The 13,924-nt window shown below is 42.4% G+C and overlaps 1 protein-coding gene across 1 annotated transcript in view; it reads right to left on the reverse strand.

Moving 5' to 3' along the window:
* Nucleotides 1–13,924, reverse strand: part of col5a3a (collagen, type V, alpha 3a) — a 45,755-nt gene that overhangs the window by 16,749 nt on the left and 15,082 nt on the right. Inside the window, exons 6-33 of the mRNA XM_031867716.1 lie at nucleotides 12,573–12,953; nucleotides 11,641–11,760; nucleotides 11,412–11,528; nucleotides 11,259–11,312; nucleotides 11,106–11,147; nucleotides 10,600–10,662; nucleotides 9,584–9,658; nucleotides 9,318–9,401; nucleotides 9,108–9,164; nucleotides 8,729–8,782; nucleotides 8,549–8,602; nucleotides 8,356–8,409; nucleotides 7,767–7,820; nucleotides 7,479–7,532; nucleotides 6,899–6,943; nucleotides 5,631–5,684; nucleotides 5,401–5,445; nucleotides 5,136–5,189; nucleotides 4,466–4,510; nucleotides 4,036–4,089; nucleotides 3,243–3,287; nucleotides 2,835–2,888; nucleotides 2,157–2,201; nucleotides 1,983–2,036; nucleotides 1,766–1,873; nucleotides 580–633; nucleotides 186–239; nucleotides 56–100 (exon numbers count right to left, since the gene is read on the reverse strand). Coding sequence (XP_031723576.1) covers nucleotides 56–100; nucleotides 186–239; nucleotides 580–633; nucleotides 1,766–1,873; nucleotides 1,983–2,036; nucleotides 2,157–2,201; nucleotides 2,835–2,888; nucleotides 3,243–3,287; nucleotides 4,036–4,089; nucleotides 4,466–4,510; nucleotides 5,136–5,189; nucleotides 5,401–5,445; nucleotides 5,631–5,684; nucleotides 6,899–6,943; nucleotides 7,479–7,532; nucleotides 7,767–7,820; nucleotides 8,356–8,409; nucleotides 8,549–8,602; nucleotides 8,729–8,782; nucleotides 9,108–9,164; nucleotides 9,318–9,401; nucleotides 9,584–9,658; nucleotides 10,600–10,662; nucleotides 11,106–11,147; nucleotides 11,259–11,312; nucleotides 11,412–11,528; nucleotides 11,641–11,760; nucleotides 12,573–12,953 — 2,019 coding nt within the window. The remainder of the gene's footprint in view (nucleotides 1–55; nucleotides 101–185; nucleotides 240–579; nucleotides 634–1,765; nucleotides 1,874–1,982; nucleotides 2,037–2,156; nucleotides 2,202–2,834; nucleotides 2,889–3,242; nucleotides 3,288–4,035; nucleotides 4,090–4,465; nucleotides 4,511–5,135; nucleotides 5,190–5,400; nucleotides 5,446–5,630; nucleotides 5,685–6,898; nucleotides 6,944–7,478; nucleotides 7,533–7,766; nucleotides 7,821–8,355; nucleotides 8,410–8,548; nucleotides 8,603–8,728; nucleotides 8,783–9,107; nucleotides 9,165–9,317; nucleotides 9,402–9,583; nucleotides 9,659–10,599; nucleotides 10,663–11,105; nucleotides 11,148–11,258; nucleotides 11,313–11,411; nucleotides 11,529–11,640; nucleotides 11,761–12,572; nucleotides 12,954–13,924) is intronic.

Consider the following 13,924-nt stretch of genomic DNA (forward strand, 5'->3'; position numbering starts at 1 on the left):
TATACAGAGAGAGAAAAAATGGTGGTGTGGGCATGGCACCTATAGCTGTACTCACATTAGGACCTCTTTGGCCCCCGGGCCCCGGCTGACCAGCTGGACCCTGGATTGTAAAAGGTCAAACAATTATTCATCAGAAAAGTTTACAAATTCTGAAGCGGCCAGAATGTGAAAAAAAATGGCCTCACCCTTCGTCCTTTCTCTCCTGAGACCCCGGCCCCACCGGGGAAGCCAAGTGTTCCCTGGAGACAAACATAGAGGTTAATCAGCCTCGGCCGTCCATTTATCACACGTCACCCCTGATGCCTCATTATCGCATAATTAACTACTGTATCAAATTAAAGCAAATCGAATCCACGAGCCCAACACAGCCTTAAATACGCCATTCATCAACATGTAATGAATTGATGTCACTAATGAACTATTAATAAAATAGACTTTTTTAATAAGCCATTTGTCATCCTTTATTTTTAATCAGACAGGAAACAGTACAGCCAAAGACACATCTTGCTGGTTAAGGCTTCGCTAAAGGAACCAGAGGACACATTAACTGATGATAATAGCTCGTCAATGCTAAATCACCTTAGGACCTTGTCGGCCAGGGTATCCTGGCAATCCAGGCACACCAAGTCTACCCTGCAGAGAGACCGGCAGAATAAGAGGGCAGGAAGAAAGGAACCAGAGAAATATTAAGAAGAAAAGTGCATGAAAACCATTTAATTACGATGTGTATGACACACTGCTGACTATGCATGCACCAAATACAGCAGGATGTCTTTAAATTAATGCATTTAATGATGACAGAAAGATTAAATGCTTAAAACATGCACACTGGTTCAGTGGCAGCTTTGCCCGAGGAATGGGCTGTAATCAGCTGTAATAAATGTGCGGGCATTAAAATCCATATGTTCAGTATTTCAGGGATTTTCAGACACTCATGTTATCAGAAGGTTTTGTCACAGCTGAAAACTAATGAAATGTAACTCTACTACCTCACATTACCAGGGCTGTAACAGCACAACGCAGGTTTAGAGTTTTTGGTAGCACTTTACATTACTGCTCAGTAATAATGGGGTAATGGTTTAACAATATGGTAATATGGTGCCACTACTGGAGTAATAACCTGATAATAATGATGTAATATAGGTTGATGTTTCCCATTCCAAACATCCCTTTCAGTTTTACTGTGATGCTGTGCAAATTATATGTTTAATGTTGTGATTTGTTCTCTGGAAACACAACGGCAGTTTTGTGTGTAATAACATGAATCAGGGCTGCAAAATACTTAACTACCTGTTTCCACAATGTTGCCAGGTAATCACTATGCTTTTTGTTGTTTAGTTAAATCTAATATTACCATGAAATTAAATATCAACAGGTAATGTGTCAACAGGTGACACGTCACAGCATGAAACATATAATTTGTATTACCTTGAAACGAAAAGGAATATTTGAAACAAAAGTCAGGATGAATTTCAGCATTATAATAAGGAAATTACCAATTTTCAACTTCCACATTTTGCACTAATATCACCATTTTATTGCAGGTTACTATTACCTGGTTATTCATTTGGAATTACATAGTATTATATAATTGTGACCTCTTATCAAAAAGCCCCCCCCCCCCCCCCCCCATAACATGTTATTAATCAGCTGTAATGTAAAGTCCCACTGAATTTTCTTATCATTTGGCAGCTATTTGATCTCCCTATCCTCCTCTTTTGTGTCCCAACCCTGTCTTGTAAAGTAAATCTTTTAAAAAATGTACCTTCTCGCCAGCTATCCCGAGAGCTCCTAAATCTCCCAAGAGTCCTGTTTGGCCCTTTGGCCCTTCTGGTCCATCCTCTCCACGAGCACCAGAACCTCCGTTATCACCCTAAAGTCAAGAATGAGAGTACACGGGGAGATGACAATTGTATTTCCACTCCAATAAAGAATAACAGAGAAAGTTATACTAAGGCTTGTGATTTGTGGGCTGCTCTCACCCTGTCTCCCATGATGCCCATATCACCTTTGAACCCAGGGAAGCCATCTTCCCCCTGTGATGCGATGAGGAGAGGTGATAAATGGCATCATTACTTTGTAACTCATCAGGTGTCCCACCAGTCACAATCCGCAGTTTGACAACAGAATAAAGACTCACTATCTGTTTCACTCACCTTCTCTCCTTTGCTTCCCTTTAGACCCCTAACTCCATCTCCTCCCTGTGAAAAAGTAGGAAAACTCTTAATTTAACAAGAACATTCGCAAGTCTGCTCTCAAGAAGAGACTGAAAAAACACTGGTTGCCTGCATCTCCAGAAATACCCCATCTTAAAACACTGAAATGATTTATAAGTGCGTATTGATTTTCTCTTGACCTAACATTGCTTTGTATTAAATAGTTATTGACCTTACATTCATTTCATACCGACGATTTCCAACAAGGTCAGGCTTCCCCTGAAGGATCTTGAGCTACGCTACCAGATACAATACCAGATGTGTGAATGTGACACAAAAACAAATACCAAGCAGGATGCAATTTCATGACAACCCTATACTTGAATTCCTCAATTTCAAAAGCACACTCAAAGCACTTTCAAAATGGACTGCTCCACACCTACGCACACAGCTCTGCTCTATCTGACTCTGACATCTCTTCCATCCATCAAATGTCTCCCACTCTGCTGTTAGCAGTCCCCTTCAGAACCGAGGAGCATTCCCTCCACCTGTCACCTGTCAGTCATAGACTCAAACAGCTTGTCCGTCACATAGACATACTACTAAAATGGAATGTTCGAAGGGAATAAACATCTCAGCGGACATTACTCCTGACATCATGATGCGTTTATGTCTCACCTTGACTCCACGGGTCCCTGGGTACCCAACGGGCCCCTGAGCGCCTGGTAAACCCTTCATAAAAAAAACAAACGGTATTCTTTAGTCTTAGACAGCAGCAGACAGCAAAGATGCATTTATCTGACAACATTTGAATAAGCATTGCACTCAGTCATTGTATCCTACCCCTAATTGTCAATGCGCATTGATGTTGCAGATGAGTGCATGCTGCTGACTCTAATGAGTTTAGCCTCTTGCCCAATAAAGACGATGACATTGTAGGAACACAGTGTTTATATTGATAAGAGTGAGCTTCATTGCAACTTAATGCTAGTGAGTTACAATATTGCAAGAAACACCATGATATTGCACTTATAATATCTTTCTGTGACACTACACCAGACAAGCCGCAGATATGCAGTTACCCACTTGGATGCCTTTCTCTCCTGCGGGGCCCTCTCTTCCTGGATGACCCTGAAACAGGAAAACAGGAATCAGATTGATTTAGCACCACTGCAAATACATCATTACTGTATCGCTATATCCCAATGCAACCGACCAGTGAAAGAGAGGAAATGGTAGCGGCACTGAGAGGGGAAGCACCATAAAAACATCGTTGTGTGTCACAAAGCTTTGCAGAACAAATCAGGGAGCATCAAGTGAAGCTCATTCAAATGTGTCGGACTGCAATCTAAAGAGATTAATTCTTAGAGACGAGGAAAGGCTTGCTGTTAGAAGATTTTTTTTTTAATTCTTTTCTAAATGCTTTGGATCAATTCCAGAAACGGCTCCTGGTTGTATTTATTGTTGGTATAACATTATTTAAGCTTGTATTTGGAAATTGCTGTACGATGGGCTACTATAGAGACTGGTCGCCTGGGTCTAGTTATTATGTGGTGTAGATAGGTATTTGCTTGTATATAGTTACGTATGTGTATGTTTTTACCACATATGTGTATTTCTCTATAAAAGAAAAATAATAAAATAAACGGATGAACAACATGAGCCAAATGTGAAGTCTCTTCTATTCAATCGAATGATGTTGTGGGAGCAGTGATTCAGTTCTCTTGACACTTGAGCACAGCGTTGACTGATAACGGAGCAGCAGTAGGCTCTCTATTAATATGTACATAGATACTGGATGTGCAATGGCATGCATGCATACATGTATGTTATTGTGTTTGTGCTTATGCATGCAGTTGTACATTTTGTGTGTACTTACGGTTGGGCCATCAATGCCTGGTAGTCCCAGCATGCCTTGTTTCCCCTGCGGACCCTGCGTACGACAGAGAGAGGTATGAATACTGAGATGAGCTTCGGATATGAAATTGTACTGGAGCCTAAGAGACCCACATTTCCCACTTTGCTGCTCTTCGACCAAACATATTGTATTTATGACTAAGTCCACTTTTTATTTATTTTAACAGTCTAGCCTCATGATGCGGGCTGGCCAAGGCCATCCCTAGTGTCTGTTTTGCCTGTGTGTGTTTCTTGTGTATTGATTTCCTGTCTAGCGCTGTCTCGTCTGAATGGGAGCCAGAAGTGGTTGGGTTGTACTCTCTAGCTCCACCGGCCTCCCCTGTGTATGTGATGACAGGGGTCACAAGGTCACAGCTTTAATTCTAAAATTAAGTGAGAGACATGCTACGTACCTTCTCTCCTGGCAATCCAATGGGACCCTGAGGACCAAGCAAGCCCTGGACCAGAACAAAGCATCAATCAGGTTAAGTGTCACAAGACTATAGGAGAAGGCTCAGAGTTTAAGGTTATGCTAGAGTCTGTGTATATGTGTGTGTATGTAAGAGTCATGAGCAGAATGTGTGGATGTCCTTGTGAGAGATGGAGGCTGGAACGATTGTAGACATGCTGGTAAGCTAAAAAATATGATTAAATCGTTTTTATATGACCGTAAAGTCTCTGACGACATTTCAAAATTACATTTTATTGACGTGGGGTGAAAACCTTGTATCTCCAAAAACATTTTTCAAATGAGGTAATAAAAACGAGCCTTGTAGACTCATTACATTTTAGTGTCATGCAATGGGATTGCTTTTATGTGCCCAAAAGGACAGAGAATTGTCTACACCTCTAGAAGAGCAATTAAACCTTCAGTTGAAGTCAAAAATAGAACTGAAACAGGAAGTTTTTGTGCCACAATAACGTGTCTGTGTGTGACAGAGAGAGAGCAAATATGTTATGCAACTTGCAAGTGGTGGTGCATATTTGAAGCATGTCTATATGACTTGAATAAATGTATAGGATGTGTAATGAGTGGATTAACTCTCATAGCGACAGGAGAGTTTTTTTGTGCTGGTACAGTACCTGGACTCCTGGATTTCCCTGTTGACCTGGGGGCCCTATCTCTCCAGATGGACCCTGACAACAACAAATAGTCACAAACTCTGCCCTTTGTCATGAGCTCATTATCACATGACTGGCTAAAACCTTCTTTAAAAGGCCACACTAATCCACTTCAGATGATCTTTCAGTAGCTGAGATCCCTTTGAAAAAGTGTTACCCTCATGCTCATTTTCATACAACTATTTGTACATATACAACAGTGGGTGATGAAGGTAGCACGACTGACCAGGTTGCCCTTTGACCCTTGTACTCCATCAGTTCCACGAATACCCTGACAAATACAAGATGTCAGGAAAAAATGGATGAAATATCAACGTCTGATCGAAAAAAAGAGACACAGTTCAATAGCTTCCTTCAATGGCATATTGATGATTTGCAGGCAACTGAGGTCCCTTTGTAGAGATGAAGAGACTGAAGAGCTTCTAATCTTCAGCAATCAAGGCGATGTTGACTTACCGACTGACCAGGTGGGCCAGCTGGTCCCCTTGGCCCAACAAGACCCCGAGAACCCTGCAGACAAAACAGAGCAAATAGTCAGCAGCTAACCTGCATTCATGATGAGATGGGTTGAGTGTGGAATACTAAATCATAAATCTGAACTAAGCAGAGAGAGGAACGGGGAGAAACAAATAATATATTTTTGTGTGTGTGGGCACATCTGGCTTTATATGTGCTAGCTACTGAGACTGCACTAGCCTGTGTTTGCGGGAGTGTTTGTGCGCTCTGTTTTTGTCAGCCTTCCTCTTTGTAGGCTGGCCAAGCCACCTGTTCCAAAGCCACATCTGTGATCTCCAGGGAAGTGATTGATATGGAAATATAATCATTCAGGCCAGGATTTTATCTCTTCCCTTTCCGACTCTCTCCCTCTCTCCTCTCTCCTCTCTCCTTCTCTCTTATCTCTTTCACATCCAAACCAAATTTCTGCCTCGCGTTTGTCTCTCGCTGCCTGACTTTTCCCATCGCTCCCCTCCCTCTCTCTCTTTCATCAAAAACAGCCGACTCCTCTCCTTTCTTGTATCTTTGTAGTTTTACACAGCTTTCCTAATAGGTCTTATGGCACTCTATTTCTCCCTGAACTGGGTGATCCATTTGGAGGGACAGAACCCCGCTGAGCCCCAACCTCACCTACTGGGAGGAAGACAGAGAGTGAGTCACAACCAATCAACCGGTGTTCGCCGCAGAGCTACACATAAAAACAAAATGACAGCTTCTGCAACAGTGCTCTACAGATCGTTGTGGTTTCTCTCTGATCCAAAGTTACTTTGCTGGAAGAATAACACATGTTATGTATGTGATGTCATTGTATATTCTTGTGTCCAAGCTGACCTTTCTCTCTTAATGCTACGGTGAACATTGTGGCAGTACTGCATTCATACGGTTTGACCGTCCTAGTTTTTAAAAATAAATGTTGTATATTGTGAAATATCATGCAGTGTTTCTAAAGTTCTCTTCATGTACAGTATGAGCAGTAGATTTTGTGCTTGTGTAAATTCTTCTGTAAGATTTTGGCTGAAACTGATGCTTGAGCTTAAATCTAGTGATCTCCTACAATCCCCCTTGTGGTTTGTCGTGGAAATCATCAGTTTCTGTGATTCTGTGTGAGCGTATTTCTGAGAACCCAAAGCCCAACTTGATAAATACATCCACTACATTAAGTATTTTCTACGTAGAGAAGTAATAGACATTAAATATTGCATTATGTCGTTCCAGATAGTGTTACTCACGGGCTCGCCTGGTTGCCCTCTTGTCCCCGCAGGTCCATCAGATCCCTGATTTAACAAAGACGGAAACAGATTCAACACATACATCTCATGCACCTTTCTAAGTCAACCTCGGCAGTGGATACATTTATATCCCCGCAGACATAATCTGTGAAAATAGCTCGTTAATGAAATTCACCGCCTGACAGATAAGGCTCAACTATCTTCGAGCAAAGACTAATGGAGCGCTCCCTCAAATTTCTCCAACCCGCCTGAATGGATTGATACTATCTTGACAGCGCTTCTATCTTTCATATTTTCAATTCTAAGCCAGGATGCACTGCATAGCTTTCATGTCTTTTGCAAACCGTAACACTGAATGAACTAAGGCCAGCGTGTCGTAATTAAATTCAAGAGTTTATGACTTCATTTCAGTAAAGCTTTGATCTACGGTGCTTTACCTTATAAACGGTTTGTAGAATTGATTCACTGATCTGGAAATCTTGGGTGATGGAAAAATCCAGAAAAACAATGCATTGCTGCAGGATGCGTTTTCCAGGCTTTGTTTGTTGCAAATAAATTTTGCAAAGTACCGTGCACTCACCTTTTCTCCTGGCTCTCCAACAGGCCCACGAGGACCCGGCTTTCCTCTGTCCCCCTACAAGATAAAAGCATTAGCCACAAGCATCAAGATATTTGGGACTGTTCTGTTTCTGGCAGAGCAGAACCCAGCAGTGTACGCTGTCATCATAGAAATCACAATAATCATGATCATAATGTGCAAACAATCACCTGCCATATGACGTGTGAGGTGTTGATGCATGCCGCGTTAGTAACCCAAATGAAGAAATAAATACAGCGACAATGCTTTAAGTTACCAAATCTAACTCACTCTGTGTCCCTTGTCTCCTGGGAGACCTGGCAGGCCGTCGAAACCCCTGTCACCCTGAAAAGTAACAGAGAAGCAAGTGCATTAAACCCTGAAACACACACATACGGTAATGTGTAAACATTTGCAGAATTGTTCTGAAAGTCTCCCCTGGCAGAGCCTCCCATCTGCTCCGAGTACGTGTTGGGGAGAGGGAGTTTTCAGATTAGCTGTCGGTCTGCTAAAATGCTGCTTTGACTGATAAAGACTCTGCTGTTCTGTCAGACCCGGCATCAAGGGAACCTGATTTATTTGCTAAGCTCTTCCTGCAGCACTAGTATTGTAAGTATTGAGTTGCCTTGTTGTCAATACATATAATACGCTGGGAGCTACCGTGACGCTTACACTTGAAAGTAGGGATAGTTTGTTATCGTACAGGACCTTGCCGCCTAAACACGTGTGGTTTTGTCGTGTTGATGGAAACAGGAAATTGAATTCATGGAAACTTAACACCAAACCTGAGCAATATGGTCTAAAAACTGGCAATGTGGCATTCACACAGCTTTGAACCTCAACTAATATCCAAATAAGCAGTAAGGTTGTAAGACCTTACCTTAGATCCTGCTTCTCCTGGAGCTCCACGACCTCCGTCACCTCCTGCACGCCCCTATAAGATACACAATTCAATTATGTTTTGCTTTACAGTACTATAGTATATATGGTATACTGTATATTTAGATATTATAGTATGTTTTAACACAATATGCAGATACATTTTCAGTGTGGAAACATTTTAAATATCACACCCTCTTTCCTGGCTTTCCATTAGTTCCTAGAGGGCCTTGCAACCCATGCGATCCCTATATAAGAAAGGAAGAGTAGAAGACAAATAGAAAGATGTGTAACAAAAAAAAGGCAGGAGGACAAAAGGAAATTAATCATGTGGAAAAAGCTAGTAGTGTGGTAAAAATAATGTCTGGTCTTACGGAAGGGCCACTTTCTCCGCTGTCCCCTTTGAGCCCAGTGGGACCTGGTACTCCCTGCAAAATAAAAACAAGCATTCATTTAAGCACGGCATAACGCACAGCAGCAATTCAGCTCTTCACTCAGATTTAGCACCAAAAAAACAGAAGATACAAATAAACTGAGAACAACATTTTCTTAAATCTGTGTTATGTTTACTTTTGCAACCCTGCAATGACTTCACAAGCAATGTGAACATACTGAGCATGCATAAAGATGAGTTTAGGGTGGGAGGGAGAGAGTAGAGCGTGTGCCTGGTCAGGCAGAATGTGAAGTTGAGGTTAAAGGTCGCAGGAGCCCTTGAGATATGGTGCAAATTTGGTCAAGGTCAGAGTGCCTTACCAGTGGGCCTGGTCGCCCTGCTAGACCCAGTGGACCTGGAGGTCCCTTCAGTGACAGCTGGAAGAAAAAAATAACTGGGTGGTTTATGTACCTTTGACTTTTATTATGCAATAAATTGGTCTTCATACAGCATGAAATGACAATGTCAACAGTCACTGGTGTTACGATACAGCATGATGACACCAACGTGCGTGTTTCTGGGAAGTGTACCTTGGTCTGTTGCAGTATAGCCTGTGCTTGTGCCTCCATGGGAGACATCACTGGTCCCTTCTGGGAATCACCACCATACTGGAACTGGAGGCAATGGAAAAAGAGGAATCAGTTCCCACTGCAGGATTCCCTAAATGTAAATGAAGTTCAATCACACAGCCCCCCCTTGTGGTCGTGCCACCACACCACATTGGGAATATGGTGTGCTCTGTGTGCATGTTTGTTATGTGTGCGTGAGCATGCGTGAGTGCGCTGTAAGATCTTACTGGTAGCATCAACAGGGTTCCTGGAGGACCTGGAATCCCATCAACCCCAGCAAGACCAGGACGTCCTTGGGGACCCTGAAAAGGAAGGTCGGGGAAAGGGATAAACGTCGGCTACTGTGCCTATGGGGGCGGGGGTGGGGGTGTGTGTACGTGTGTGTGTGTGTGTGTGTGCGTGTGTGTGTGTGAGAGAGAGAGAAATAGAGAGGGTCTAAGTGGTGAGAATCTAATCAAACAACAGTTGCTCCGTTTCCATAGGGCATGTTACACAAACACACACACACACACACACACACATCCTTATCTTCTGTTTACACATTGTAAATATCTATTTTAACAAGCCATTTAATGCAGCATTGAGTCATTACAATTGTGTTCATCAGATTACTGTTAGTCATCTGATAAGTATTCAAATTGGTAAAATACATTCCTCTACTGATGGAACATTTTTATGGATCAAGTGTCATTTTCTTGGTACTGCCTGTTGTCAAATAACTGACAACTTGTTTCTAGGAACAAGTGAAGCACAAGTGGTTAAAATAATATGTTTAATTATCTTGTCTCATTGGTAAACCTTTTTGTTTGGCTTTAAGAACGTATATATAATCTCAAAAATTCATAAAAGTCTAGTAAACCATGCGGCAGACTAATGATATTCTAACTGAAGCATTGAATATTTACAGGATGTCCCCATAAGTTTTACATAAATCATTAAATGTATGCGCTAATTTATATGTATTAATCACTGGTGGACAGACGTAAGTATGTTAAACAGTGTCTGTGTTCTATTGTGATGAATAATGGATAAATACACTTATTCGAGCAACACACACCAAAAGAAAGTCAGGTCACACGTGTGAATCAACATCAGTCCCTGAAGCCAGAATGTTCAGTTCAGGACTGGACATGTTTCAGTGTGAGGTCACAGTTGAACCCACAGGTCTGTCCCACAGGTGAAAGGGTCAAACTGGAGTGAAACTAAGCCAATGGGCCCAGGTCCAGGTCTAAGCCACACTCACCAATTCGCCAGGATCTCCCCATGGTCCTGGAGGGCCTGTTGGTCCAGGTGGGCCAGTGAGGCCCTGTGAAGGAAACAATCACAGCAATCAAACAAACATTGAAGAAGATTGTGGCTTAGTTTTTCAAAAATGACACTCTTCTACATAATATTCCAACCCCCCAAATGCTTGACAATAACCCCTTTTTATTTTTTTATGTTGTTTTCTTCTTCTTCTTTATGTAGTTTTTGAATCAAATCAATCACCTCATCATGTGTTTATAGACATAGTCTTTCGCAAAGTGCCACATTGCATTGCGTTACAGTGCAGGGGTGTATTTGTATTGTGGTCACCCCTGAAAACCCTTGTTTCCTATTCCGAAAACACCACATCCTGATGGCTAGAATCCAAAATTCTCTACATTTTGCAGCACATCTGGATAGTTCCTGCTTCTAACATTTTGCCACATCCTGTACAATCACAGAGACATGTTTTTTTTTATCTGTGTTCAGGCTGAATAGGCTTACCTGTGGCCCTGGTAGCCCTGGGGGTCCTTCCACTAATGTACCCTAGACACAAGCACAGATGGAATGAAATGTACATTAGGAGAGCATAAACTCATTCCCATGCTCGTGACTAAAGCTACTAAGGCTATGCATGAAATGTCAGTTGAAGCTCACCGGCTCAATAATAGCTGGCTCTCCCTTCTGGCCCTTCTCTGCTCTGAGGCTAACCTGAGGAAGAGAAATAGGTGAATAGATTGTTGGATTGCTAGAAATCACTTGACACAGGCAATTGAAGACGTGACCTCTCACTTGATGCGTGAGATTTACCTCTCCATCCCACGTCTCTGCACTTTCCCGCTCCGCAAATTCAAAGCCGTCGTCATATACCTCGTACTCTTCGTACTCTGACTCCGTGTCATTCTTGTAATCTTCATACTCGAGAACCTGTTAAGGAATGGAAAAATAAAAACCCTTTCAGGTGAAGCGAATACCGAAACAAGCTCTCCGTGTGTTTGTGCTGAGGTGAAGGCATGTCTTGCGTTTGCGTTTAACCTACCGCGTATTCATTAACAATCGGGCCATCTGTTACCGTAGAAACTGAGGGATCGTCGTAGAGGTCACCGTAAAGGTCCTCTCCATGCTCCTCTATAACTGGCTTCTTCACTGGCCTGTCCTCCTGCAGGCCGACACACGGGCTCAAATTAGTCATAGCAAAAGATGAACCAGGGGACTATATGAGCTCTTCTCATTAGCTAGCGCCTAGCACTTCCAAGTAAAGGCACATTTTGTAATACACAGTATAAATGTTTGCAAAACAGGTGGGTTTTACAGGACTGAGTTGATTATAATGCTTGAGTGTAATTAGCTGATGGACTACATCAGATACTTGAGGCAGCATGGCAACAGCTATAGAAACAGCATGAGTATGACAAATTAGGTTACTTAGCAAATTAGCTAATAATAAACATGAAGGAGACATACACAAACGATCCTTGTTTGGTGCAGTGGTAAGTTAAAATTGATTGGATTTAAAAAAAAAAAGATGATATACAGTTGTGGTTTATTCATAATTTCAAAAATGTAGGCATATATTCACATTGAATGAACTGTCAACCCAATACTCATTCTGTCTGTTTGCATACAGGAAGATATATAGTCAACTGTATGCACCATGCATACCATGCATTTACCTTTGGTATATGTAGTATACATGTACTACAGCATTTTCTACAAAAAGCACACACGCAGGCACACGTCATACAGTGAGATCATCAAACATTTCTCATTTAGGATGCGTTCTTCATGTTTTTTTGGAAGGGTTGTAGTAGAGGTGATGATTAGGATGGTGCTGGTTAGTGGTGGTGGTAAGCAATTGGAGAGGGAAGAGGTGCTCACTATGGTTAGGAGGTATTAGGACGTGATCGGTTAGAACTGCAAATGGCAGGAGGGGGGTTGGGGTGGAGGGCATCTACAAATAAACTTGTCTACCTCCTCAGTGACCTTTGATTCAGGCAAAGTGCTGGGCACCACAGTGGGGGCCTCAGCTGTGGAGTCAGGTTCATGTGTGGGCATCTCCATGAGGGTCTCGTCGAGCACTTCAGTGGGGATTTCTGGCAAATCTGTTGGCTGAAAAGGTCCTTGGGATAGATACTCAGGCACTGTTGTGGACACTCTGAGGAAGCCATCCTCGAGACCCTCCTCTTCATGTTTTTTCTTTCTGGATCTCTTCTTGCCCTTGCCTTTGCCTTTGCGTTTGCCTTTAGAGCCCTTGTCCCTCTTCTTTTTGCCTTTCCTGTCCTTTTTGGAGTGCTCCTTTGGTTCATCAGGCTGGTCACTTTGCTTTAGGAAATCAGACCTGAGTTGGGAGTTCTTTTATGAAAAAGGGAATGCAAGTTGAGAGACCAGGTAGAGGATGGAGAAAAACAAAAAAACAGCTGCTGTGAATGAAAATACAATGAGGGAAACAGTAAGGGACAGTAAAGTGATGCATACTGGTCCTGTGACAACCTTATAGAGTCAAACACCCACTGGGATTCCCATTTAGCTGGCAAAAACCTAAAGCAAATATGAAATGGGAAGGGACAAACAAATGTAGAGTTGTTTCCTCTCAATGCAATGCAGAAGACATTTGCTTTAGTTGTCAGGGGTCACCCTGTCTACGATCCTAAAGAGGTGCTAATTCTTAGTGTGCTCTAGCAAGTGAGCAAACATGGTTGCGTCATCCTCCAGAGCAATGTCCGTTGAGCGTCAGTGCTGTAAATGGCCTGAAAATGTTTCTAAAATGTCCGTGAAAGACATCAGTGACGTGATTTAGATCCACTTGTAAACAAGGTCAGTGTGTAACGGAGAATGATAGGAAGTAGGTCAGTGGGGTGACAGATGTTGACATGTTCTGGATTCAGAGCTCATTGCTCAGCTGTCGTTCTTAAAAGCCAGCTGGATGACTATCGACATGGCCTCACGTTACCATTATAGAGCCGTCTCTGGGGCATAATCAATGACCAGGCGCACACATATGCGTGAGGTGATACGTGATACGTGAGTTTGCACGCATGTGAGTGTATGCATGTTGCTAAAACTGTGTATTCCTTGAAGCCCAGCCACACACACAATTACATCTCTTTGCCTCCATTCCTCTGGCTGCCTCCGTCCTCCCTTATCTCTATCTTTCACACACCACCAAAGAAACCACACAGTAATTCATATCAATGATTGATTCAGTTTTTAATGCACGCCTTGAGGAGGGGAAGAGCTATTATATCATGTTTGAGTTATAGCCACCTGGCTCTACACTGTGTGTGTGTGTGTGTGTGTGTGTGTGTGTGTGTGTGTGTGTGTGT

The sequence above is a fragment of the Anarrhichthys ocellatus genome, unplaced genomic scaffold (assembly GCF_004355925.1).
Source record: "Anarrhichthys ocellatus isolate YVR2014 unplaced genomic scaffold, GSC_Weel_1.0 scaffold40, whole genome shotgun sequence".
Lineage (NCBI taxonomy): Eukaryota > Metazoa > Chordata > Actinopteri > Perciformes > Anarhichadidae > Anarrhichthys > Anarrhichthys ocellatus.